This window comes from Heliangelus exortis, chromosome 12 (genome assembly GCF_036169615.1).
Source record: "Heliangelus exortis chromosome 12, bHelExo1.hap1, whole genome shotgun sequence".
Classification (NCBI taxonomy): Eukaryota; Metazoa; Chordata; class Aves; order Apodiformes; family Trochilidae; genus Heliangelus; species Heliangelus exortis.
The window spans coordinates 10,238,725-10,265,736 of NC_092433.1; the positions used below are offsets into that span (position 1 = coordinate 10,238,725).

At 45.1% G+C, this 27,012-nt stretch overlaps 1 protein-coding gene across 1 annotated transcript; it reads right to left on the reverse strand.

Moving 5' to 3' along the window:
* Window positions 1-468: 468 nt before the first annotated feature.
* On the reverse strand, window positions 469-26,432 carry ABTB1 (ankyrin repeat and BTB domain containing 1). The gene is made up of 12 exons (XM_071755973.1): window positions 26,232-26,432; window positions 24,511-24,573; window positions 23,463-23,518; window positions 22,325-22,469; window positions 20,239-20,398; window positions 19,256-19,301; window positions 18,150-18,266; window positions 15,105-15,220; window positions 9,636-9,734; window positions 8,897-9,064; window positions 5,693-5,893; window positions 469-3,899 (listed from the first exon to the last, which is right to left on the reverse strand). The coding sequence occupies exons 1-12, from the start codon at window positions 26,285-26,287 to the stop codon at window positions 3,693-3,695; spliced, it is 1,434 nt and encodes a 477-aa protein (XP_071612074.1). The 5' UTR covers window positions 26,288-26,432; the 3' UTR covers window positions 469-3,692.
* Between the last annotated feature and the right edge of the window lie 580 nt (window positions 26,433-27,012).

Below are 27,012 nucleotides of genomic sequence, written 5' to 3' on the forward strand. Positions count from 1 at the left end.
TGGAGCAAACACGCTTCAGAGGCTCTGGGAGTGCACGCAACAACTCGAGTAATGAAGCACAGAGGCCAAGAAATCTGCATCTAACAGTCATCAGTGACAGAGAAACAATGTGAAGAGAAGTAGGGACAACTCACCTGCCAGGGGTTGCCCAGAACCCTCCGAGATAGATGTCACCTCCCTGACACACCACCACCACGCTGAGCAGGCCTGTGCCATGGTGCTGGTAACGAAACAAGTAATTCTGGAAGAAAGGAGCAGTAAAGACAAGATGGTGCTTTGCATCTGTGTTCCAACAGGACTGTACAAAAAGGTCACCCAGGGAAGACAGCAGAGCCACATCTCCCTCACTGCTTGGACACCAGGTTGCAGAGCCCAGGTAAATAAGCTGAAGGAGCCCACCAAGTTCTTTCAGAAATAAAGCCATGTTGATGTTGTCAGTGGTAAAAAATAAGCCACAGGAAGAACAGATATAGTGAAATATACTATTTTATTGCTGCACACATGCTTACACATTTCATCTTAAATATAATGTTGCTCTCATAAATTTTACAATCTTAAATCAACAAGTGGCCAGTAGTAAATAAAAAGGACAGAGGCAACAGAACACAAAGAGGACACTAGCAACAGAACAAAAAAAAAATCAAAAGGTTTTTATTTTTTGATAAAATTATTTGCAGCAAGAATAAAGTGAATTCAAATCAAAGTTTCAATCAGCTCAGAGAGTTTGCCTGCATGCTGACCATCTGCTTTTGCATGCTTTTTGATAGCCCTGTTTTGCCAGAAGGTATTGGAGGGGTTTACAGGACCCCGAGTAATTGCACAATCTGACACGAGTCACAGATGTGACCACTAAGTGCAGGCAGACAGAGGAGGTGTTTGCTTGGCAGCCCACATGGAACTGCACTACCAGGGAGGCAGATCAAAAGGCCACACTGCCCTTTCCTCCCACACGTACAACTGCAGGCTCACTCCAAGGATGCAGGAATGGAATTATTCAAAAGCAGTCATACGGAAAACACTTCCCAGCACTGCCCCTCCTCTGCCTTCCTCCTGCTTTGCCCACTACCAGTGTCCATTTTGCTTTAGCAGCTGAGGCATCTGCAGGGAAAAAGCATTAGCACATTTCTCGGTAATCCTGTTTCTGCATCTCACTCTGTACAAGCAGAACAGGCCATCTTCTTTTCTCTGGCAGCTCTGTGCAACCTTTGTGCAGGGCTGTCACAGCCACTGCTGTGGAAAGCTGACTACAAAGATGTCAGATGTGGAATTTAGGCAGGAGAAGCAGAGGGGATGTGATAAACTACACATCCTGCTTATCCCTTCAGTGTCAATTTCAGCCATATAGGGAGGAGAAACACAGAGAGACTCAGCCACCTGGGTTAAGCTGTTTGTTGTTTCTGTGGCAGGCTTTCATGAGCCTGACACTCCACTGAGAAGAGACTAGGCAGTTCTGCTTTCACCCTTCTTTCTCCAAAATATGTGACTTTTAATATTTAAAAAGTTTTTTCAATAGCTTTTCCCCTCCTCAAGTCAACTGAGACACCTTTATCAGTGCAAGGTAGGCTGGGCTCTTTGGTGGTCCTGTCAAAGCCACATCAAGCTTAGAGATGGGCATGGAGGTACATTCCACAAATCACACAACAAAGACACAGCTCCTCTCCATGACACCACTCAAAACACAAACACACTTCTGCTGCTCCCCTCTTTCATACAACACACGCTTGCAAGGACACATCTTCTTCCCTCACCCTAATATGGTTGCAGAAAACAAACTACAATAACTTTTTGCACTCCCTCACAAGCATTTTGAAACAAAATAACTGAAGGACGCCCTGCTTTGAGCAGCCCTGCAGCCACCAGCCCCTGGCCTAGAGAGCTTCTTGTGCAAGAGAAAAGAGTTAACATGGGTGAAAAAGTGCACAAGCATCCCGGGTCCAGTTTAGTCAACGCTGCCCCACCAGCCCTGTCCCCAGCTTCTGTTGGGTGCAACTCAATCCTGACATGATTTTGCCAAAGTCTTGCATCTCTCAAGTACAAATCCCAGTGTCTGTTCCTCACTGCCAGTGAATGCAGCCTGCCCAGCCCAAGTGCTGCCCAAGGCCTGCCCACGTTTATGCCAAGAACTCCCAATTCATGCCAGATACAGGCTGTGAGCAGGGGCAGTGAGGCTGCAGTTATATTGTGTGGGAGCATCAGTCTCTTACTTGGTGAGGTGAGCAAGATGAGAAACCCACCCTCCCAATAGACCCACACCTGAAGCAAGTTCCAGCTAAACTGGGGATCTCTAAATCCTTCCCTTATTCATATGAAGCACCACTCCATGCCCAGTTCCCACCTCAGATACTAGAAGGACACTTAATTTCAATTTCTTGCCTCACAAAGTGACCAAAATGATTCTATGCATCAGTAATGGCAGCTCACTGCCTGTGCAAGACTCTCTGTGGTTCACACAACGCCTCTTCTCCTTCTCAACTCACAGCATGAGCAAAGTACACTCAGCCTATGCCTTGGAGACCTGAGACTCTCAGAATGTGCAGTTCTGGAGATGGACAGTTCTGAGGGCAGCCCACTGGGCAAGGCAAGCTTTATGCAAGGGTAACACCTGCTGACTGCTGCCAAGGAGAAAGAACATCATTACTCTCTTTAGGAGTCTAGAGAGACAACATGAGAGAATGTGACCTACTGCAGAACACAGATACAGAAACACTCATTAGTACAGTAAATTTCCTGGAGAACAATGAAGCTATGAGGCTGAAGGGTGAGCAAAGCCAGAAGGTTGACAAGTGGGACTGCTGCCCTGCAAGGCTCCTTTTCATTTTTTAGAAAAAAGGATTTCTAGTGACTCCTTTTCCCTGACCCATCAGCAAGTCAGTTCTGCTCTACCACAGTGGACAAAAAGAAAGGAAAAAGTGCTGTTTCCAACAAGATGTCTCCCTCCTGTCAGGAAGATGTGCTCTCCCTTTTTATGCCTTGAAAGCTACTGCTAAGAATGGAAGGACTCTGGTCTGTACTGTATTCATAAAGATATTTGTTCAAAAAGCAAAGCTTTTAAATTCTAAGCATTTCAAAGCAATGAAAAGCCAGGGAAGACCTGGAAATCACTTTTTTTTTTTTAATCTAAGAACTAGAATGACAGATGACAACACTGCCTTCCACATATCCAAATGCTCCTGTGTCCCTGTTAGGGAAGCACTGCCTGCTTTTGTCAATCTTGCAAAGCTGACAGTGAAAGAAAGGCCACCTCACTTCCCATATACTTGTTTAAAGACTTTTATCCAGTTTTCTTCCTCTGCTGCTGGCAGCTCAAATATCCTGGCATGAACCAGATTCAGAGTGTGTTGTTGGGCAACAGAACAGGATGGCTCCTAACATCAGGCCATGGCAAGTCCTCCAGAACACCCCCAACAGCTTGCAGTCTCCTGTCTGCATTATATTGTACAAAGGAGCAGCTACTGATTTGAGTTGAGCTTTGGGAGCTACGTCGGAAAGGAGAAACAAAAACCAAAGTAGAACAAATACAAACCAGACATGCAAATGTCCAGATACAAATAAATTAAATTTAAACCATGCCTGAAAGTGGACGGGAAGGAAGACAAAGAAAGAGAGAGACATTCAGAGACTCAGGCGTTCTTGCACTCTGAGCCCAAACAGGGACTACGCAGGCTGCATATGACAGGCAGGGTTTGCAGACATCAGCACTCAAGCCCTATACTGGCCAGGAGGTTTTCCAGAGCTTCCAGTTTCTGGTTGGCTTCCTCGATGGCACTGTAAGTCTGCACATTGCTGGTGATGTGGAAGCGGATGTCATCGACCAGAGGAATGGAGTCAGTCTCCTGCCGCTCCTCCACTGCCTCTGCATTCTCCTTCACAGCAGTCACAAACTCCTCCAACTCCACCAGCTGCATGGGGTAAGTAAGAGAATCATTAGGAAGACAAGACAGGTAAAGGAATGTAAAGGGTTGGGATAATGGGCTCAGCCACTCTTAAGGGATCTCACAGCAGAAAAACAGTGCTAAGGGTATGTGGAGACACAAATCTTTTCTGTCTCCTACAGACAGCACTCAGAGATTCTGCCATTCATCCTTAGGAGGCAGTAACACTCCAACAATATACAACCACACCTGTAAGCAATCTGCACCTCAATCTGCTCACTGCAGTACCCACTAACTAAGCATCCATGGTTCCAGGGCACATGAATATACACAGTATTTCCTCCAGAAAGGCTCCTCAGCAGGAACCAGGAGATGCTGCTAGACACTTTGGGGAAATGTCTTGCAAGAGGCAGGTGAGTGGCTGCTCGTGGCCCTGTTCAGAACCAGGAACCACATAGATGACTATCCCCCCCATGGCATTCAGCCAACCACCACCAGCCAACCAGCAGATCACAGCAAGGCAGCTGCTATGTTCTGTGCCCAACCTGACAGAATCAGGTCACCCATGAATGATTTTGTATCAAGTTCCTCAGGAACATGTGGTGTTCTGAAGGGCGAGAGGCAGCTTCTGTCTGTCTGTGCTACCAAACTGTGCCTGGGCACAGCAGGCTGCTGAGCCCTGCTCTGTGCTATGCACACTGCCAAAATCTCTCCCTGTAGCCCTCATCAGAGCATCTCCACAAGATGCTGGCAGCTGCTGATGTTTGAACAGCTGGGGTGGTTCCATTTGTGCCAAAACCTTTAAGAAGGCACATTGCCAATGCTGGGTCTGAGGACTCCCGCTCAAGCTACAGAAAGGGAATGCAAGAGGAACATAGAAGCAAACCCCTAATTACTACCTGGGATATTCATTCAGGTTTCAAACCAAGCCCATTTTTCAAAAAACAGAATGTGGGTACATGCTGATGTATCTATCATCCCCAAGCTATAAACTGGACAAAGTAACAACTTTAGAATCATTTCCTTCACTGCTTTCACATGCCAAAAAGAATTTCACAACTCTAAAGCTGCAGGTGAAAATGTAACATTCCCATGTGAACTGTGCAAGCCATTTATATAGATCTGTCTCATGAGAAGAAGACCCCATAGATTCTAGCTTACCCTTACATAAGGCAACTTTCTCCAATAGTCCTGAAATTATCAGCTATAATCACTCAGGATGACACTTAAATGGAACTCCATGAAGAAAACTTCAGTGTTAGATTCATTACTTCTGGCAGTTCACTGGCCAAATTTCCCTTGTGGAAACCCCCACTGCCAGATTTGTCATCCTGGAGAGGAGTGGAGATCACATTGGTAACACCTTTCTACAGCATTATGTCAGGAAGGACTCCCTGCATCAAAGACTGGAAAACATTTCACACACAGCTCCCTTGCACACCCCATGCATTCTCCAGGCTGCAGCTGGTGTATTCAGCACCACTGTTGCTCTGGACACAGTGGGTGAAAGCTCCATGAAAGCCACCTGTCTCAAATCTTTTTGGGCATGTTTTCCAGCCCACACTCCACAGGGATGTGCTAGGTAGCCACCAGCATTTGGGTTACAGCAGCAACATCAGGTACTGCCACACTCCTCACCCTACCTCCTAACTCACCATGTGCTCTGCTACTTAACCACTGCTCATTTTCAGGAAGCATTAAGCAAGAGAGGAGAACCATTTATCACAGATCAAAGTACAACCACTTAATCTGTTGTATCTACAGCTCACTGTGCAGTTAGATTTGTGTGGGAAGTGCAGTGGGGGGAGTGTTTCTGCTACCTTCTCAATGATCTTTGCCATGTACTCCGTGCACTGGTCCTCCAGCCGGGTCAGCTGGAACAGCTTTGCAATCCTCCAGATGCTGACAATGTTCTCCTCATCAAGGATCTGAGCCAATGTTCTCCCGCAGAGGCGCTTGAGCCCAGGCAGGAGGTACATGTCTGCCACACACAGCACATCGTAGGCATTTTCTGGGGACAGCTGGAAATGGAGAGAGGGGAATTACTGTCCAGTCCTACCCCTTCACTTGTCTCTGGCAAACTGCCTTCTCTTGTGTCTTAGCTGAGACTCCTTCAAGTGTTGTTTGGTCTGTAACTGGGCAGGTGTTAACAGTACTATAGAGAGACAGGAGCTCAATCTTTCAGGTTTTGGTCTTTCAATCAGTTACCACAAAGGAGTTAAAAATGGGGCAGAGGCAGCTCGCTCAGCACAAAGCAAGAAGCTTGACACACTGCAGCTAACTCCTCCAGCCAAGCACAAAGCAATGCTGAAACACCAAAGTGCAGCTGAAAGCTGGCTGCTAAGAAACGTTCAACATGGTGGTAGAAGGAGGAAGGTTTTACCAGAACTACCAAAAACTCTTCAAAGAGACAGAAGAAACACCCTAGCAGAACAGTGCAACTTGTCCCCACTAAGACTTTTCTTCCTATTTTGTACTGCTGGACTTGCATTTTGTAAAAAATGCACAAAGTTCTCTGAAGTTCCTTCCTCAAACTGGCTCTGCTAACTCACCAAGCACAACCTGCCTGGCACAGGGATACACCCAAGGACAGAAAATTGCATCCCAAAGAACCTGTAGGTGAGGCCCAACTGGACTCTGCACATCAAATACTACTGAAGCTTTAACAGGCATTCAAACTGAACTAAACATGAGTTGATGCTCATGCTTACACTGTTGTGAATGGCCTTCAACATTTGCAGGCTTTTGAGCTTGAGAACCACCTTCCAATTTCCCTCTTGTGTACTTCTGTTCTTTGCAAGTCAGCTGAGGACAAAAATTTTGTAGATAACGTTGGAGATACCACCTCCAGCTTCATTCAGTCTCTTTCCCCTGGCTGGGCAAATCCTATTTTAAATCAGCCAAATGTGTCACTAACCTGGAAATAGAGCCTCTCTCTGCACAGTTCTGTTCCTGCTAATGTGAGGTGCAAAGAGCACAGTTACCTCCACCCATTTTAACAGACAATCTGCAAGGTGCAGAATACCCCGGGGGAGGAGAAGGCAAGATCACTTGCATCCAAAGACCAAGCCTGGGCTGGATTGACGAACAGTAACCCTGGTGTGTCATGGTCCACTGCCCTGATAAACCTGTCAGCAGCAAAAACACTGCTGTCCACATCCTGCACATGTGGTTGCTTACTCTTGACAACTGTGAAAGGCTGATTATTTCTTCCCCTACAGCTGTCCACACTGGTGTTTGGAAGAGACTAGTCACAGCAAATGGCTCAGCTGGGTAACACCCTGCAACAGCTGTGCAGAAGGATGCAACATGTATCAGAGGCATGCCAGGAGGGCTACAGTGCAAAATGGTGTAACAAAGCTCTCAGGGTTACTGATCAAGTGTTGTTCTGTCCTCTCATAAGCTCCAGGAACCTCCTAAGTTGGAGGAGTCTGAGTCAGTAGCATTGATGGCAGCAGCTCCAAACACTTGATCAAGGACAAACCTCGCAAATGTTCCTCCAAAACTTCCCCTTGAGCCCGCCCACACAAGTATTACTGATCAGCAACTTCTCCTTCTGCCTGGAACCCTTTCTGTCCTCTGCACACACTCATCCCTCCAACTGCAAACATGGTCACTACTACAAGACAGACATATAAATTGATTGGAAAAAACCATGGGAGTGATGACATTTGGCTAGAGAAACGGAAGGCAGGGAGAACACTCCACATGTAAGTGTAAAACTTGAGCTATGTTCTTGTTTTCCTGACCATGTTTCCTGGTAGTTTTTCATGACAGATGAACTCTGTGCAGAAGCTTGTTATCTTGGCTGCTCAGTTTGAAATCCAAGCTAGTTTCAGTGATGACACTATTCTGCATAGAAGAAATGTGAGCGAGATCCTCTGAACTCCTACACATGCTTTTCTCCTGCTCCAAGTCCAAACAGGGCAGCTGAGGCAACCCTTGGAAAGAGGTGGCTGCATTCAAAACATCCCTCCTGTGAGACATCACAGGAAGGGCAGGCAGGCTGGAGAGGTGCAAGGGGACAGGGTCACACTGCAGTGTTGGTCACAATACCAGGAGGGGCTTCACAGCCCCAGCCTGAATCTTTCCCTCTCTGCCTGACCTTTCAGTGTGTGGCTGAGGGAAGAGTGCAGCTGAGTGAAGCATCTGCTCTCTGGCACACCAACAGCAATCCTGCCCTTGCTGCCTGCTAAATACATCTCTCCCTACCCCACATTCCCTGCTGCTACCCAGAGGTGAACAGATCAGCAGAAACAAGGTCGCAGCTGCGCACACTCTCTGTATGTGGCACCTAACCCAGAGCATGAATATTGCTTGGGAGAAGTGACACTGGCAGGTGCAGCAGTGTTTCTGATCACTGCTTTACTGCCAGAATGTGTTCTGGCATCTTGTAGCTAGACCTGCTGAAAGCATTTTCCACAAAACCAAAGCAGGAAGCTGCTTAAATGCTGAGATTTGCTGCATCTCCCATTAGGAAGATTGGGGCCATTTTCTAACTGCTTGTGGTACTGAGCACAGCAAGACATTGGTCTCCCAGCAGAGACTTTGCCCACCCCAGCAATTCATCAAAGTGGAAATAATGACTTGCTACAAATGGAAAAGTGGGCTATGATGCCAAGAGCAAATCAGCAGAACCTCTCAACCTTTCCCTATCTCCAAATGCGTCCAATCTGCCATCTACTGGCAGCTGCTCACCAATCCCTTCCACAGAGCCCAAGAGAGAACTCTGCAAAGCCCTGTGCTCATCTTGCCAGCATACACTGTGACACCAAATTTCCAAATTTTTGTTACAGGGTGAAAAGACTATGTATTTGCATCCTGAATGTCATGCAGAAACTAGATCTGTCTAACTGGTTAACAGCAAGTCCCAGTCTGTGGGTTCCTGAGACAGAAGTGAGGTAGTGGAGGAAAGCAGTGGAATTTAAGAAAGCACATACATTCCCCCCTCCTGTAGGAAAACACCACTGTGAACACCTCCAGAATTAATGAGCACAGGAAAAGGGGCTCCATGGTTTCCTCACCTCTGTATCATCACTGTAGATGTAGTAGAGGACCCGGATGAAGATGTCTTCTGAGATGTTGTGAAGAGTCACCACAGGGATGCTGGGCTGTGTCTGCAGTTCCTCACTCTCACTGAAATGGTCTTCAAGAAGGGCTTTGAAATAATCACTGCGACCACAGAAAAATGCCTGAGAGGAAATAAAGACCAAAACACTCACATCTTTCCCAAGGTACCAAACCAAACAGCACTGCCAAGCAGCTGTCAGAGCAGCTCAGAGGTATTTCAGAAGTCCAGACTAACTTTGATACTCCCATGTTGTAAAGCTGCATCTCCAACATTTTTCCATACCTTATTTCTATTCATGCCTACCCTCAGAAGCAAAAAAACAATTTGTAAACTTAAGGTATTTCAAAGTAGCATGGTATTAGGGCAGGAGTTTGAGTTGAGGTTGTATCTCAAAATCTATTCTTCTGTTTACTTGTTACATTCCCCTCTCCAGACACTGAGCTCACAAGCCAGCAGTAGAAGATTTTATGAATGCTGTAGCTGAAGCCATAAGTTTATTTCCTCACCTCTGCAAGAAAGGCAGGGTTTACTCTTTTGTTAAATGCTTTAATATAGTTTCCAGCTTTTGGTTTTCCAGCTGATGAGGCAATGCTGATTCTGTAGAGTGTATCAGCACTGGATGACTGGGGGAGACAGGCAGAGCAGACTCATGGCAAAAAGGAAGGAGAATGAAATACAGCACAGTCACATACCTTATGGCACAAAAAGTTGTAATCTGCCACCCGGAAACACACATCAGGACAACTATTAAAGTTGTCAGTGCTGTCAAATGGCAACTCCCCAAAGCCAACCTAGGAAGATAAATCAGAAAATCATCCCATAAACATTAGTGCTTTAAACACATTCAGAGTCCCAAGTTTGGATTTCCTGGTCTTCCCAGCAGCAACCATCCACTCATTCCCTTAGCACAATGCAGAGCCCTAGAGAGGCTCTGAACACAGATTTCAATGTGAGGAACAGAACTCCTGATAAAAGATATTCTTGGGACAAGTTACAGATGCCCTCCTTCCTTATCCATGGATAATCCCTGATGCTCCACACATTTCTGTGCCACCTAACAAGGCAAATAACCAGGTGGGGGTGAAGTTTACTTGGTGTAGTGAGCATCATAAGCATATTAGAGTTTAGGAATAACCCTCTACTGTGTAGATGTAGAGGTAGATGTAGTACCATGCAGATTACACAGACATACACACCAGTTTGAAATGGTCTGGCTACAATTACTGCTTCACTTGAATAATCCAACTTATCTAGAGCAAATTCCTCACTTGTTTTGCAGCCAAAGATAGTGTTGTTGCAGTATTAATAATCTAGTGAATTATTTTAACACCAACACACCTCCTCCCAGTCCCGCATGCCAAAGACAGAAGACACACACAAAAACACTCTGTTGGCCCCATGTTATTTTAAAGTGACACTTCCAAATATCTTCACTTACACCCAATCCTATATAAAGGGTAATTCAATTGTAAAACAAAAGTTTTTATTCACAGTCAGGTAACCAAGACAATTAATCTCCAGAATGAAAAGTTTCCCCCTGGTTCTTACTTGTCAAATGCATGCCCCTGAGCTGCTTGGGCCAAGGAGTTTAATACTGCTGTTTCTCATCCAAGGGAAGTTACACCCCAAGTTTGCACCTGGAAAACCCTGGGCTGACTGTAAAGATGGGTCTCCCAATTGCAGACTTCCTAAGCCCTATTTCCAACACTGCTGCCTCCATCATAGCTGAAGCAACTGACTTCCAGCTTAACTGAAGAGCCAGATGACCTCTCTTCTCTCCCGAGCTAAACAAAGACAGAGCCTGCTACACACTGGGTTGGTGCTCTCAGCCACGCTCAGTTTGCATGCTGTGAGGTTTCTCTCAAAAGAGGTTCTCGAATGTGGCAAGGCCCCAAGCTGGCAAAAGTTCACACCAGCACTGAACATGGCAACCTGGGCCCGTTTGCCAGGCTTTTTGTCTGCCCAAAGCAACATTTGGCAGCTTCTGATTTCTAACCATGGGAGAGTGAGCCCAGTGACATTCAAACTGTGCACATGGCTGTCATGGTTATGCTGCTTCTCCATGGCACCTCTTCCCTAGGCGTTCTTCCCCATCAGGTATCTCCTATCCCAGAGGAGGAGCATAAATTCAAGGAACATTCCTCACCTGATCTATTACCTGTCTGTATGTATATGGCTGTAACACGAAGGACAACTCCAGTACTGAAGATAAGATCAGACTGTCCCATTCCCAAGGCTGCTATTTTGCTGTTATCTGTCTCACATTTCAAGGCAATGAGATCTGAGGTCTGAGATCTGCAGCCCCACTCTGTGGCACCCCTTTACAAACGCTTGGAGTCATCATCTAGCTGCCTGCTCCCTTTGCCTTGCTGCTGTCCCCACAGCTTCCATACTCCCTCCTAGAAATTCCAGCTTTATTCTGAAGGCTACAACCTTTAGGCACATTATGGGTAAATCAAGCCTAAATGGGCTTTGATAAAATGCCACTCCTTGCAGCACAAGAATTTTAGTTGAGACAAACTCCACAACTATGTGCATACTTTCTTTGTTCCCCTTTCATTTTCCAAAGTAAGGCTTTAAAAGGAATGTGTCCCATGTGACATGGGAGTTTTATTTGTTTCAGAGTTTGTCTCCTAAATTAAACTCCTCCAGGCTCAATTTCTTGCTTCTAGCCTTGCTTGGTCCCTCCCTGATGCTCAGGTTTACAAGGTCATTTCCAATTCCTACTACAAAAGCAGGTTCATGTCTTTGTCTCCCCTATTCAGCATCAAGTGGCTTTGCAGAATTTTCCCTTTTACTCCCCTTTTAAGTCTCTACTACCTCTACTCTCCTCCCTTGTCACACTTGAATTTCAACTCCCTTTCAAGGTCTCCCCACAGAAAACTGGCTTATTCCTCCCACTCCTCTATTCAGGCAACCTCCTCAGCAAACCTCTGTACAAGTCATAGCTGCCAAAGTTAAGTGTGTTGCCCAGGAGCACAAAACAGTTTGGCCTATGAGTTCACAATAACTCATCCACCATACAGAATTATACTCAATAACTCTGCAGCATAAGCCTGAACACGCACAGAATCTTCCAGCTGTCACATGTGGAGGACAAAGTCTTTACTGCTACAAATTTGCTATTAATGTTTAAACAGAAATGTTGCTGGAGGCAAAAACATACCAAAAAAATCAGTGGCAGCAATTTGTATTTTGGCCAGATGATCTCAGCAATAATTTTGTAAATAAATTACACACACAAAATACAGGGGCTAGTGATCCAAGAGAAGATTACCAGGCCATCACCAGATACAAGTGGATTGTATTAAAAAAAAAAAAATTAAATTGGAAGCATGTTGCAAATAGTTCAGTTAATCTGCCTCTGCCAAGGGCACAAAGCACAGGAATAAGTGCCATGGACAACCACTACAACAATTACACAGGTGGGGAGGCAAACAACGTGGAATCCATCCACTTGTTTCCAACTGTTCTATTGCAACATTGAGCTTCACCCCAGAAGTGACAAATGGTCACTTTTTTTGCAGCCACACCAAATGTCAATTCAGACAGAGAGAGCAGTATTTATTTCAAGGCTAACTCTGATCCTTTTAAGTCAGATTTCTTCTTGGATTGGAAAATAAGATTTCAGTTTAAAAAGTAATGAAAAATCAGCCACAAGGAAATGATGAGCCTGCAGTCCCTTATACTGGAAGCCCTGGCATCTCTAGCTCAGGGGTCACCTGGCAGACACGAGATGAAGAGCAAGGCAGACAGGCAGCGGAAAGCCACATGGTTTTTGGCAGTTCCCTGGCTTTGGATGGATACTTTGTTTAAATCTGTCACAGCTAAATTTTATTGCAACAAACTAAAGAAGCAGCTGTTGTGGTCAGAAAAATTCTGTCCATGACTAGTTTACAACAAAACAGACAACAATCATAGTTTTAAAAACAAATGCTGAAAGCTAAAAAGTTTCAAGTCTAAGCAGGAATGAGAAACACAACACCAAGGTTATAGCATGTTTAAGAGTTCAAGGAACAGAGTTTTCTCACTCTAAAAACTAATAATGAACTGGGAATGGATTTCAAATGTTAATTATTCCTTTAGTCATACAGCATTTTACTGAACTATGAAATAGGGATCCACACAGTATTCCACATCAATCAAATACCAAAGACATTACTATAAACAAATTATTTGTTCATAGTGAAACAAACTTGCATACATCCCAATTCCATGCAATACAGCGTTAGACCACATGGAGTGGCTCAGAATGTCTCCTGCCAAATTCAGATTGTTACCTGAAATGCCATTAAGAAATGCTGGCTTTTATCCAGAAGTCAGATAACGTTTTTGTTCTGCATAGGCTGGAAAAAAATGTGTGTTTCTCTCAAGAATGCAGATGTTTCTATGTGACAGTACATTTGTCCCTAAAATTTTATGTTACACAGCTTGTATGCTGCTCCTTGCATGGCATCAAACCCTGTTAAGAATGAGGATGTGTGATTCCTCTGACCTAGAAGAAAGGTGCCTAATTTACAGGGTTTTACAATGGGCAAACATTAGGATGAGGTATAAATGGCAATAGAGCAAAGAGCTTTGTTTATATATTCTTTGTAAGTTAGCAAAAAAAAACCCAAAACCTAGAGAAATTGTTCAGCATTTATCAGCCTTAAACAAAGCACCCATATTTGTACATGGTGCACAAATTCTCCAGTGAACAAGAGGGTGCCTGTGCCATCTTTTTTTTTTTACAGCATAACAAATTTAATTGACTTTGTTCTGGTATATGAACATAGCAAGAAAACCACAGCTCAAAGGCATTTACAGTGCTGTCAAATAATATTATTCCTAGCTTCATGTTTTCCTTCCAGATCTTATTCTGAATAATTATAATATATTATTATAATAATATAATTATAATGAATATATCTGAATTTAAAGGGAAATGTTTCTAACCCTTGAGAAGAGCTTAGCAAAACAGTAGCATGCCATCAAGGTCTAGGAATGAGCAAACAAAGTACTCTTTTTATTTATTGTCTTAAAATTTGTGTAAATTTCACTGTTTTGTGAGCCACAATCCTTTTTTTAATTCCTGGGGAGGTAAATCTGTCACTTATTTATAGTATCACCTCCCTTTAAAGCCTGAAAACACATGGAAAAGCATATTAAAGGACACAAATAAGTACAGAGTTATTTGGGGGAAGCAGGTTACACAATAAAGATTTCAACACTGCAAGGTGGAAACTTGGAGGAAAAACTCCCTCCATAAAGTACTCAGAGAAATGTCTGCCAAAAGCCAACACACACACACAAACACACACTCTGCACAAGGCAGCCTTATTCAGAAGAGGAGAAAAAGAAAAGGCAATAAACTTTGCTACATCACTCAGTCATACAACCTCTGGGAACAGCAGCCATCTGAAATGACTTCATGTTATTAAATTCAGCACTTAGTATGAGAGAGAGAGGGGGGAAAAAAAAAAAACAAAGGACAGACATAAAAGCAAAGTGAATCTGCTGATATTACAGAGACCAACATGCTGGGAAAGTGAAGACCACTAATTATTTACCCTGTTGTACAATCCAGTATGTAGAGTAAAGATCCATATATCTGAGCCTAACTAATAATATTAATGGTATTTTAACATAGTGACCATCAACCTGTGGTCTGTGGGTTATTTCTAAGGGTGAACAAGCCATGTTATATTCACTTCAGAGGGACCTACATTTCTGCTGGAATATTTTGATGGTTTGAAAGCACCTTTCCACTACACAGTGCCAGTTCTAGCAAGCAAGCCCAGCAAGACAGCTTCCATTTATATGCCTCTGGGTATCAATGCCTGCTGATAAAACACTTCTGATACTACAGAAGGATAGCAGAGAGAAGGAAAAAAAAAGATGGAGGCCAACTCTTGTCCCACTGGAGTCAACAGGGAAATCCCCACCAACCACATGGCAAGGGTTTTGTTCACTGAGGTCCCTGCTGAGGGAAAAATGCAAAGGAAAGAACCAGCACTCACAGCCTCATTAAACAATTCTCCAGCATTTCCAAGCAGTAAAAGGCTTTCAGCATTTGGAGCCATCCCCAAGCAAGCAAGCACTCAATTCAAATGGAGAGAGCAGAACTGAACACGTATCACAGACCCACAGAGACCCAAAGTAATAAAAATGGTCCCTACCCGCAGTTCGGCTGGCAAGGCGCAGTCTGCTAGGAGAGCCAGATCTTCCTGCAGCTGGCAGTTACCTGTGGGCTCAATTGTCAGCACTTTCACACAGGTCCCTGGCTTGGAAGAGACTGGAAGCAAAAAAAAAAAAAAAAAAAGAAAAAAGAGCAGAGATGCCTAAATTCCACTACAAACATTCTCTCCCATTTAGAGAAATGACAGACACTCCATGAAAAAAGTGCCAAACACACACATGATTCTTCTCAAACACACAAACGGCACCCCCAGTGGAGCTGCTGAGCAGGGCTGGAAGGGGATGCATGGATTGCTGTCTCCCCTCAATCCTCCACTTAATTCCTGGTGCCAGAATATCAACCATGGCAAAGCCAAAGTTGCCACAGGCATCCATCAAGCCCAGCTTGTGATCTGCATCATCATCAGCTGTAGTGAGGACTGTTGATGAGGCTGGCCCTGGTCCCTATAGGAGCCACTCACACACCCAGCCAACCACCCTTACTACTGACATTGCCACCTGGGGTGAAACCCCTGCCAAGGAGTATTTGGTTTAAATAAAGCTGCTTCCATGGCTGGTTGGGTAAGACAGAAAGACTCACTAGGTCTGAAGAAGGCAAATATTGTTGCCATCTCTGTATGGTTTATAGTATCTCTTTGGTGGTACTGATGCTAACCAGCCAATGCAACTTAACAACCTGATAAAGGGGAAGCAAACACACAATCCTACTTCTGTGGTCTTGCTATGACCAAAGTTGCCATGGGGCTCACTGTAGCCAATGTCCCTAACTTCAAGAAGCAGCAGCCTAAAGTGAGCACAGCTATTGTGTCACAACACTGCTGCCACCACAGCCTTCCCTCTTTCTGGCCACCTCCTTCTCACAGTTCACTACCCCAGGTTTATTTTCAGCTCAGCATGATTTGGGACGAGGACTGAAGTGTGTAAGACTTTGCAAGAGTCCCTGGAATAGAGGGAAGCATGGGAAAAAACACAGAGCACCACTGGAAATTGTGAAGTTGTGGTGTGGAAGACTTGAGAAGGCTCTCTGCTGAGAGATGCAGAATTAACTCTCAAGGACAAAAGAGTGAAGTGACAGCATGCTCAAGCATTCAGAATTTGACAGGCATGATTCACTTCATTAAAACCCCTTGCAGGTGAATCATGCCACCTCGAGACCTCAATTTTCCTGACATTTTGCACAGCATTATTACATGAGCTCCATCAGATGATTCCATCATGCTGTGGGTGAAACAAGACCACAATGTCCCACAAAACAAGTTCTCCACCCCCTCCTCCACGTTACTGCTGCACCTTTCAGATAGGCCACCACTGTACCTCATGTAGGCTGAACACCCCACAAAGATGCTGGAAAGGGAAGATTTGTACTCTACAAATACAAGACAGTCAGGTACTTCCATTACCACACACAGAGCTACACCACCAAGCAGACAGGCTGCTCTGTTAACACTAAACACCACCTTCAGACAGATGACTTGCACAGTAAATAAGCCCAGAGGAGACCTGGGACCAACACAAGCAAGGCTGAGTACCTTTTCTTGAAGAACCCTGTCCAGACCAGTGCAAGAGAAGAAAATTTCTCACTATGAAACTATAAATTCTTTATGGTAGCGAGAATAATTTGTATTTGCATATGGCCTATGATAACAATTGCCAAATCAATCAGTCTCTGTAAGCACTGATGGACCCAGCAAGTTTTAAACCATAGGCCAGGAAAAGAGTTCTTGCAGATCTGTGCAATTTGACAATTACACAGTGAATGAACAATGATCTGTCTAAAAAGCACACCTATCATGAGATATTTCAGACACCCTACCTCTCAAATCCAAGAGCACACCATTTGGTATCACAAGGAACTCTCTCCTAACAGAAACAACAAAAAATGAAAGAGAAAAAAGCTGTTTGCTTCAAGCAAGCAGCAGGAACCATTGCTTTCTTGCAAGAAATAGGAATGAAGGGTTGTCAGAAATGAGCAACTGTGCAAGAAGCTGGAGAGCATAAAACCAACTATGGTTGAGAATGAAGGATTTTGTCTTTCTTCCCAACCTAGCTCAGCCATATAGCACTGAACAGCACCCACCAACTCAGCAGCTTTGTTTCTACTGCTCAATACTTCCTTGTCTTTTGTTTCCATTAAGCCAATGCACCACAAAAAGAAAAAAAAAATTAAGAATCTCACCAACTCTCAAACCTTTCCAAAATCATGCTCCACTCAGATACCTGCCTTACACATCCTCCTCTAAAACCATGAGTAGCTATAACCACAGATTCTGTACATCCAGTGCCCCTGCTACCAAGGCAAGCATCACAAACCTTGTTCTTGACCTTTCTGCACTAGAAGTTGTAGAAATAACTGCAGAACATTCTTTTTCAAATACCTCCAGTTTTAAAGGAGAGATTATAGCTTAATCTGTTCTCAAATCAAAATTAACTTGACTGAAGTAAAGAACTCTGAACATGAAATGAGAATCAGATATTTTCAGCCTGAAGGTTTTGTTACCTGATACCTTTTTTTTAACTTAATGACCAACACTAATGATTTGTCCTATTTGTGCCAATTCTTCACTTCTGCTTTAGCTTGAACTAAGGAGATGAATTATAAACTCAAACTGTTTGGTTTCTCCCTCTGCATTCATTTTAAGCTAGTTTGGTTAGGGGTCCAATAAATGGAGAAAATGACTTTTAATGGTACATATTATATCTCCCCAGGGGTTTAAACAAGCTCTCTGCTGAAAGGCTCTTCACAGTACACCCCACAGTGCTTCACTGAATGCCTGGCAACCACAGTGAAGTCCTGCTGCTGTGGTTGCTCTACTAGAATGGAAACATTCAACATAAACGTGTATCTACAAACCCACTACAGCTGGCCCACCATCCCATGAGTGAAAGCCACCATGCAAACATGGGAATTCCACAACAATAATTTTCTGATAGCCCCAAGAACACCACAAGATACCCAACACCACACTTTCTTTTTTCTCCCTGAAAGAACACACAGGCACAGCAGAGACAACAAGTAAAATGCTTACCAAATTCATAGACTTTTTTACATTTGGTCTCCAAATCATCTATGAGGTCCTGCATCCGACACTGCTTGGCCAACCTCTTGCAATCACTTACATATTCTACGTCGATGTCAAGACGACCTGCCAAGAAGAAATGCAGCCAGCTCTTTTAACCCATACCACATAGGTGTAAAACCAGAAAAAGTTAAGGGCTGAAAGCTTGAGGGGATAAGTTCACTTTGCCTTACTTTTCAGCATTCGGTTACAACTCAGTTCAAGAAGCTAAGACTTGGTACCCTACCACTCTGCATCTCACTTTAGCATCTTGCCCACATTCCCACTTTCAAGTGTTTAGCCTAACAGTTCCATTTCAGAAACGAAAGACCAGACAGGCTTATTCACATCTTATTCCCTCAGAAAATAAAAAATAGCAGCACAACAGCAGCATACATGAAAGGCACCACTGGCTACCTGGTTTGGGTAAGAAAAGACTTTAGGCTCATAAGCTGCCATCCCAGAATGTTTTACCATCACTGAAAACGTGGCATTCCTGAAAACAGAGAACTGAAGAAGGCAAGCCTCAAGGATAATGTTATTTTCTGGCACCACCTCCTGGCCTAAAATAGTTCAGCAGTTAGCATGCCTACAGTGCAACATTTGGCATTTTCATAGAAGGCTTAGCAGCAACTTCTCTTCAGAAAGAATATTAAAAAGTAGTCAAATCATTCAGCACACACTGCTCAGGTCTGGCAGACTGAAAACGTCCTATGTGGGAACCTGTTTTTTCATCACATTAGGGGAGTGTTAACCCAGGTGACAGATTAACCTTCCTTAAGTTAAAAACACATTTTATACATCCATTCAACAATCAACATAAGGTTGTTCTTTTTTTTCTTTTTTTAATTGATTATATAGTTATTGGCAGGACAACAACTGGCAAAAGGTACAAACAACTTGGAAGGGCTGGGGATTGCTCAGTCTTCCCTTCTGCCAGCAGAGAGGACCCACTGGCAACTCATGAGCCCAAACATGGCTGTCTGCAAGCCTGTGCCTCCCAAGCAGTGCTCTGGCAGAGGCACAGAGAGCTGCCACAAGCCATGTGTACATACACCACACAGTAAGACATTTACCTGTGTATAGATACTGTAGAAGAGCACCAAAGGCTGCAGGATTAATCTAAAATAAAACATGAGAAGGTTACCTTTAGAATTCCCAGGAACTTAGTAACAAGCTTGAAATTCGGCTGGATACAAACACGGCCCTGAACCAGTCAGAAAAAATAATAACACAAACCAAAAAAACCCCACTTATATAGCACCTCAGACACTGCATCCAGTTTCCTAATTCCCTATGTAACTAACACTGCCACTCCTCCTGGTTTACACAGCTCTCTAAAAGTATCAACTGCTACTAATCTGCATGCCTAAGGGGACAGGACCTGACTAATAGAGGTGCTCCAATAACACTGATATAATACAAGCTCTGTAAAATCCAGCCTTCCACTGGTCACCAATGTTTCCACTTCTTCTTAATTTGAGAGGGAAGATGTGTTCTTGTACAAAGAAAAAAGAGAGACATGAAGTAATGTGCTGAGAAACTGGAAGTATGTTTGTAATTAGAGGCTCTGCACAGCTGCAATCAAGCTATAGAAACATATGCTGGAGTACTGGTGATTAATGGATGGAAAGCACTTTAGTTCTTACTGCAAAGGCAACAAAAGGGACTCAATTAGTAACAATTATGGAGGTGATGTCTTCAAAACAGACCACCTGTCCACCAGGAATTAGACAGACTCAACTCATCCCGCAAAGAAGCTGTGCCCCAGCTGGCAGATGGTAACAGCTACCTGCTACTGTAATTAATTAAGAAACGTCTGAGGCCATGACAGAAGGAACAAAGGGGAAGGATGCAGTCTACAGCCTTTTGTTATCTGAGTAAGATGCTATTTGACTGCATTAAGTGCCTCCAGAAGCCCCTCTCCTTGACTAGGGTCACTCTGAGCTTCAGGCACTATTCACTGTGGAATTAATCCTCAGACTGTCCTTCCTACTCACTTCTCACCCAGCTGAAACAGGGAAAGAAAAGGAAGAGCTGGAAGCTCAGCCTTACTCACCAGTGGATGCTTCAACACTATCATGTTCTTCCCCTTCCATTTGGTCTCAAACATTTCTCCAAAGTAGGCGCTGCGAGCGCTGAGAATGCAGCGGTGGGCACAGAAGGATTTGCCATGGACAATGAAAACAATGTCACTTTGGTAACCCTGCTCCAGCAGCCTGTGAAGAACAAAGAGAGGGGAAATTTATTGCAGAATGAGAAAGAAAAGAAAGGAGTGAAGGTAGTGGGGGGGACATGGCACAATTAGGTCTAAATCCAATACCTCTGGATATCACAGCCTTTCCCTGCCCAGTTAGAAGCCCAGCACATGGGCTTGTACTTCATATACTAGTCTGGAATCTCTTACTCTCTCCAGTGACTCAAAGTTTCCTTAGTGCAAGAGGCAGGCTGGAGAATGAAACTTTCCTGCCACGGGTGAACCCCTGAACACAAGGAATGTATTTGTAAAGACAAACTAGTTGCCCCCAAACACACCTATAAAGGTTGATCCCATTTTGAAATTGTCAGATGACAAAAAAGCCCTACAGAAATATGCATTTTCAAAAATTTTTCACCACACAGTAGGGTGCAACTTTCCAGCTCTCTGAGCATTGCCAGTGTGCATGCTTTAACCACACAGCATAGGACTTGATGTCACCCAACCCAGAAGAAGGAAGGATGTTACAGGCATGAAATGCAAGCAATTGCCACATCTGAGATAAAGCCTTGTTTATGACTGCATGCCCACATCCTTGTTCTTCAAATGAAAAAAAAAAAAAAAAAAAGCCAGGACTGCTACTTCTAGAGTTTACTGAAACTATCTCCAGTGCTTCCTAATGCACATCACCCCTTGCATATCTATCCCCACAAACATCCCCAAGAGGTTAAATCAGGCAGACATCAGGCATCATACCTCTTCTAGAGAGCAGGACTGGTGCACAGAAAGGTGTGGGGTCACATCAGATGATGTCAGAGCAGGGTTGTGAATGTTTACATCTCAATCTCCTGCCACTAGAAAAACCTTCCTGCTAGTCCTTCTATTTTGTTTCAAGTGAGGCAGTTAGGTGTTTGCCCCCTACTGTTGCCCTGTTTCAGTTTTAGCAGTCTTTTTGCAATGAGAAGCATAAACCAGCACATTTTGTTTTTCATGTGCACTCAACCTGGCATCAACTAAGCCAAAAACTCAGCAAGGGAGTGATAAATCACCCTGCAAAAACCTGCTTCCCTGCAAGGCAAAATCTGATTTCACATAAATGAGTTTCCTTCCTCCCCTCTTTCCCCATAACTTCAGAAATTAGGACTCTATAGTAATGGAAAGATTGTCAGATCTTGCTAGCACTTATGTGCTCTCCTATTTTGAAGACCCAGAAGTTGAAACCTTGCTGTCTGTGGGTTTTTTTAAAAGCCAGCCCAATGGGAAGGGAAAGTAAAAAAACAAACCCAGGTCTCTGCAATAACATGAAAACTACCAGACAGAAAAACAGCAAGCAGAAAAAGGGCAGACACTATTCCTCTGCTCCTAGAGCAAGTTGGTCTTCTTCTCAAGTCTTAGAATAAGAGTACAAGGTATGACAGGCAACTTTGAGAAACATCTTTAAATACAACACATTTTAAAGAACTAAAACAAATAACTGAGCACTGTGTTTGAGGGTTCTTAAGGTGCTCTATCTCAGAAAGGAGACACTTGTTCTCACCACTGGAAAACTCAGCTCAAGGACTAGAGCAATTCAGGCCAGAAAATTAATTTCAGATGACATCCTAAGTTGCTAACGTGGTTTGAGTGATCTGATTTTAGTCTGATAGTCAAGGATGTGAGTCTAATGCTTTCACAATAGAAAGAGCAGCTTTCTGTTGGCTCCAGAGTCTGTAACCAAATCATGGGAGACTATATTTTAAATGCACACATAGTTGGAAAGTCATCCCTTAGGGTACAAAGGAACATCCCTTAGGAACCTCTACAATCAAGGAATGAGTGAAGCTTCTGATCGGTCACCTTTCAAATCTGCCCTTGACAGAGAACTTGAATATCCAATATCCTTAGCTTAACAGCTAAGGAAGGATGACAGACAGAATGTGTTGCACATGGAGCTGCCTCCTCTGCTTACCTCTGGAGGAAGACATCATAGTAGTCTCTCTTCATGCACTTTGCTGTGATCTGCTTGTACTCCTTCAGCAGGCGCCGGATGGCATCGCTCAAAGCTCCATACAAACAACGTTCCCCATCAAAAGTGTTTGCCTCACATTTTGCTCCTGCAAAGCAATGACAGGCAGATGCCAGCAGGCAGAGTTACATCTTTCTCAAGTGTCCCAGAAGGGTCACTAAATGTCCATGACTTGGCTCTTGGCTGGTGACGTTTCACTGTGACCCCTTATGCTAATGAGCACATTTACAAAAAGGAAGCTCCCCTTCCACGTGCACAACTTAAAGCTCTTCTCCCACAGCAAAATCCCTTTCTGAAGTCATGAGTCATTTAAAGTGACCCTGGCAATAAGCCTCTCAGCATGGCTCCAGCAGTGTTCTGGGAAGAAGAATGTCACTGTTCAAAGAGTACAGTTATTTATTGGCCTTTTAACTGCTCCTCCTAAAAGGCATTTCTGCCTTGCACAAGGCAAGAGATGCTTCTTTAGTTCAGATTCTGCTAGAAATTTGGATTTTGCTATTTTTGAATTAAACAAGTGGTTGATTAAGATGCTCTGAATGCAGTGGAGGAGACAAACCTTTTGAGATCTGACTCTGCACCCTTCCTCCACCAGAATACAGATCATCATCACCACCTAAGGGAATTTGGGTGCTGGGAGCCAAACGTGCAGGCACTCTGCCCGGAGACTTTGTCTGAGGTTAGGAAAAGCCCTTGCATTTCACCTCTAAGTCCTGTTTGCAAAGCAAGACTGTCAGAAGAATTCAAGACAGTTTTACAGAGACAGTTCTTCAGATAAGGACAAGTCTTACACCAGCACAGTCCCAACAGCAACGCACCCTCACAAAACATCACCTCTGAGTTCAGAATCTCACTGCCATGAGTAAGATTCTACCAAAAGCTTCCCTGTAGCAAATTCACGCAGCAAACAGTCTGTAAAAGGGACAATAAGAGTGTGTCCAGGGCTCCCACTGCAGCCTGAGATTGCTGATCAGATAGATGACTGGTTCTAACAGGAGCAGTTTCCACAAGGGACAGCTCGAAGGGTACACAATCCCTACATAGAGAAATGCACTGCACCCCTGACCAGCACGGGTTTGCTCACCATTGGCTAGGAGATAGCGTACAAGCTCCTCATGTCCACAGAGGCAAGCATAATACCTGACAATAACAAGAGAAAGAAAATTAGAGGTACAGCAGGAAGCAAAACTCAGTGTCTGGGCACACCAGAGCATTCAGATCTTAGCACTGAGCTATCTGCAATAAGCTTAAAAGATTACAGAAGTGAGGAACTGCTACCCTAATAGCTTAGAAGTCTAAACTCAGCAATAGACTAAGCAGGATCTCGTAGGCACTGCCATCCAGCAAGGAGATCTCAAGGTCCCAATCTGGGTTCCCTATCTTTTGTTGCACCAAATCTATCCTCATTTTAATGGCGTTCATTTCAGGGACACTCAGCAATTCCACTGGATTCTCAAAACCACTCTTGCTCTGCTGCCAGTCAGACTGTGCACACTGTGATAACAAAGGAACAGGGCCCATGCTGGATGTACAATAAATTCACTCCTCAAAGTCGTACTTAGGTTGAGTTTCATCTCCTCTTTCACAACCTAAGCCTTTCACGATTCTTTTTCACAAGAACCTCAAATTGTCCTAAAAAGGAGAATGTTAATGTACCTTTACATTGTGAAGTTATTCTGTATTCTTATTGCAGACGTGTAAAGGCACTTTGGAATCGGTGTGTGGGGAGGTAAAAAGCCCAGACCACTCTCCTCAGCACCAGCATGGGGATTCTTCACTATCTACTTCATGCTCACAGCCTGCCAGACACTTCACATTTACTCAAGCCAAACCTTCATCCAAAATAGATGTGCTCGAATGCTTGGAAAAAGCCCAATCAAACCAAGAACAGACTGACTAATCCAGGTAATTTGCTCACAAAATTAAGCAACCTTCTGAGCACTAGAGTCAGTCAGATGGGGAGACAAAGACATACTTAGCACAGCACCCACAGAGAAACAGAAATATGTAGCCAAGTCTCCCCAAGACTTTTTGTAACAGTGCTCCTAGCTCTGGATGCAGAGAGAGGAAAAGAAGAAGGTCTGAAAGAGCTCTCCTCCCACCCAGCCAGCACCCCAGGCTGCAGGACTCACAGGGGTGTACTGTCCCATTTATCACGGACATTAATTTCCACATCTCGCTGTTCAAGAAGGTATCTGGAAGAAAAAGATGAGCAAAGTTGTAACTCAGTACAGCTGTTCACTCAGTCACATTCTCGTCTTCCAAAAGATCTGATTTTGAATTTAAACAGTAAGTTCCAAAGGGAGCTGCCTGCTATGGCTGAAGAAGCATCAGCCAAACCTTCAACCCAAAGAATAGCAAGCTGCAGCATGGCCAGACAGCTTTAATTCAATCTTAAGTGGTGCACGGAATCAAACCCACCTCCTGCTGACTCCTAACAGGGCAGCAATCACAACAGAAGCCTGAGCACTTCAGCAGTACTTTTGCACTCTCCTACAACGCTCACAAGTATGTGGTTCAGTTTACAGGGCCAAGGCTGGACTCCCACCCTGCTTGTGGCTTTTCTTGCCACAAGTAAGAACATCAATATCACCCCAGACTGCTCTTAATTCCTGCTGTTTCCTTGTCCTGCACATTCAGGATATACCAATGCTGCTAACACTCCCTCCAGCTTTTGCCTTGCACACCAATCTCCTGCACAGGTTGGCTCTCATTATAGCCTGTCCCCAACTACTGCAACAACCACCTCTCCTCATCACATGTAAAAGTCCCTCTCAGCCTTCATAAAGATTTTTAAGCTGTTCTTCTCATCCACCACACCAGTCTCTCTTTTCACTTCCTCCATCTTTCCAGTCTCAAGCTTCAGGCTCCACTCACCACAGTGGAAATCACAAGCAATCAGCTCCATGTGGCCCACTTGTCCCCTCTGCTGTGACAGCATTCCCACACCCATCCTTTCTCCACTGTGGCTTCTGTGCCAGTTATCTGAAACTCCTGCAGGGCTCCTCCTTTTACCAGAAAGCTGCAATTTCCTGCTTGCAATAACAATCAAATATGAACACACAACTTGTAACAACGCTCCCCAGACCTCAAATACCTGCTGACTTCCTGACAGCAAGCACTGTGAAACAGAGAGGCTTTTTCTGATTATCTGGTAAGATCCACATGTTGGGAACTGGAGGATCAGCAGGTGAAGAGCATTCTTAAGACCCAAATCACCTGAAATCACTGCAGCTCAGTCCTACAGCTCCAGCACGAGCAGGAAGCCTGACCCGGAGCTTGGGAGCCCCGTGTTCCTCAGAGGTACTACTACAGCCTACAGCACAAGGCATCTCAGTATTTCCATGGTTATCACTTTCCAGACAAGCAACTTCCTATGAATGCAATTAAGAGCTCCCGGCAGTAGAGAAACAACAACTGAAAAGACTTTTCCAGGGACATTTGCCACACTCAGCACCTGGAACAACGAAATCCACAGCAACGGCTCTGGACTCAGACCCCTGGGTTTTTAGAAAGCAGACAATTCCCACAGCAAACACCCAGCTTCGCGGGGTGGGGGGAAACCATAACGCATTTATTTATAGTGAAACAAACACTCCTCTTCTTCACAGCCCCGTTCTCTCCGGGCTGGGCCGGTGTCCCGGGAGGCCCAGGGCTGCGGGGGCCGCAGGTTTAGCGACCGGGTTCGGGCTGCTCTAAAAACCACCCGGGGAAGCCGTAAGAATCCAGCAGTGGGATCCCCGCCAGGCCCTCCCTTACTTCCTCCGGAGGACCGGAGCGGCTCCGTGCAGCGGCTCAGGCTGGGAAATGCCGGGACCGCCTCCCCCCCCCCCACCTCCCCGCCCCGGCTCACCGGACGCGGCTGACGTCCCCCTTCTTGCAGCTGGTGAACAAGTCGCTGGTGTCCATGGCCAGGGCAGGCCGCGGGGCGGCGGCGCCGCATTGACACGGAGAGCGGAGGGCAGCCGCAACGGACCGGACCGGACCGGGCCGAGCCGGGGAAACGGCGCAGGGTGAGCGACAGCGGCGGGGCGGAAGCGGCAGCGGATGTAAACACGGAGTGGGGCGGGGTAGGGCGGGGCCACCTGACCCAGAGGTGCGGGCACAGCGCCTCCCTGCGGCCTGGAGGAGCAAACACCGGCTGTGCGGGAACGGGGCGGGAACGGGGATGCTGCGGGGCGGGGAGGGGGCGAAGGGATCCGTAACGAGGATGCAGGTGCTGGGCTGGTGCTGTGGGGAATGGCTGTACCCACCGGGCCAGGAGTCCCGAGGCCCAAGCAGGCGGTGCGGCTGCGGGGCTGTGGTGAGGCCGCAGCTCCAGCGCTGTGTTCAGTTTTGGGCCCCTCAGGACAAGAAGGACCTTGAGGTGCTGGAGAGTGTCCAGAGAAGGGTGCGGAAGCTGAGGAAGGGTTTGGAGAACAAGTCTTACAAGAAGGTGCTGAGGGAACTGGGGATGTTCTGTCCGGAGAAAAGGAGGCTGAGGGGACGCCTGCACACTCCCCACAGCTGCCTGAGAGGAGGGGGGAGAGAGGGGGGTGTTGGTCTCTTCTTCCAAGGAATAAGTGATAGAACAAGAGGAAATGGCCTCAAGCTGTGTCAGTGGAGGTTTAGATTGGGTAGTATGAAAACTTTCT

What these genes read in the sequence shown, in the direction of transcription:
- ABTB1 (XM_071755973.1), bottom strand. Translation starts at nt 26,287, where the DNA reads ATGGACACCAGCGACTTGTTCACCAGCTGCAAGAAGGGGGACGTCAGC. An exon ending in TAGTGTTGAAGCATCCACTG is followed by an intron (nt 19,302 to 20,238) that starts GTGAGTAAGGCT and finishes GTTTTATTTTAG; the next exon opens with ATTAATCCTGCAGCCTTTGG. An exon ending in TAAAAAAGTCTATGAATTTG is followed by an intron (nt 15,221 to 18,149) that starts GTAAGCATTTTA and finishes TTTTGCTTCCAG; the next exon opens with TCTCTTCCAAGCCAGGGACC.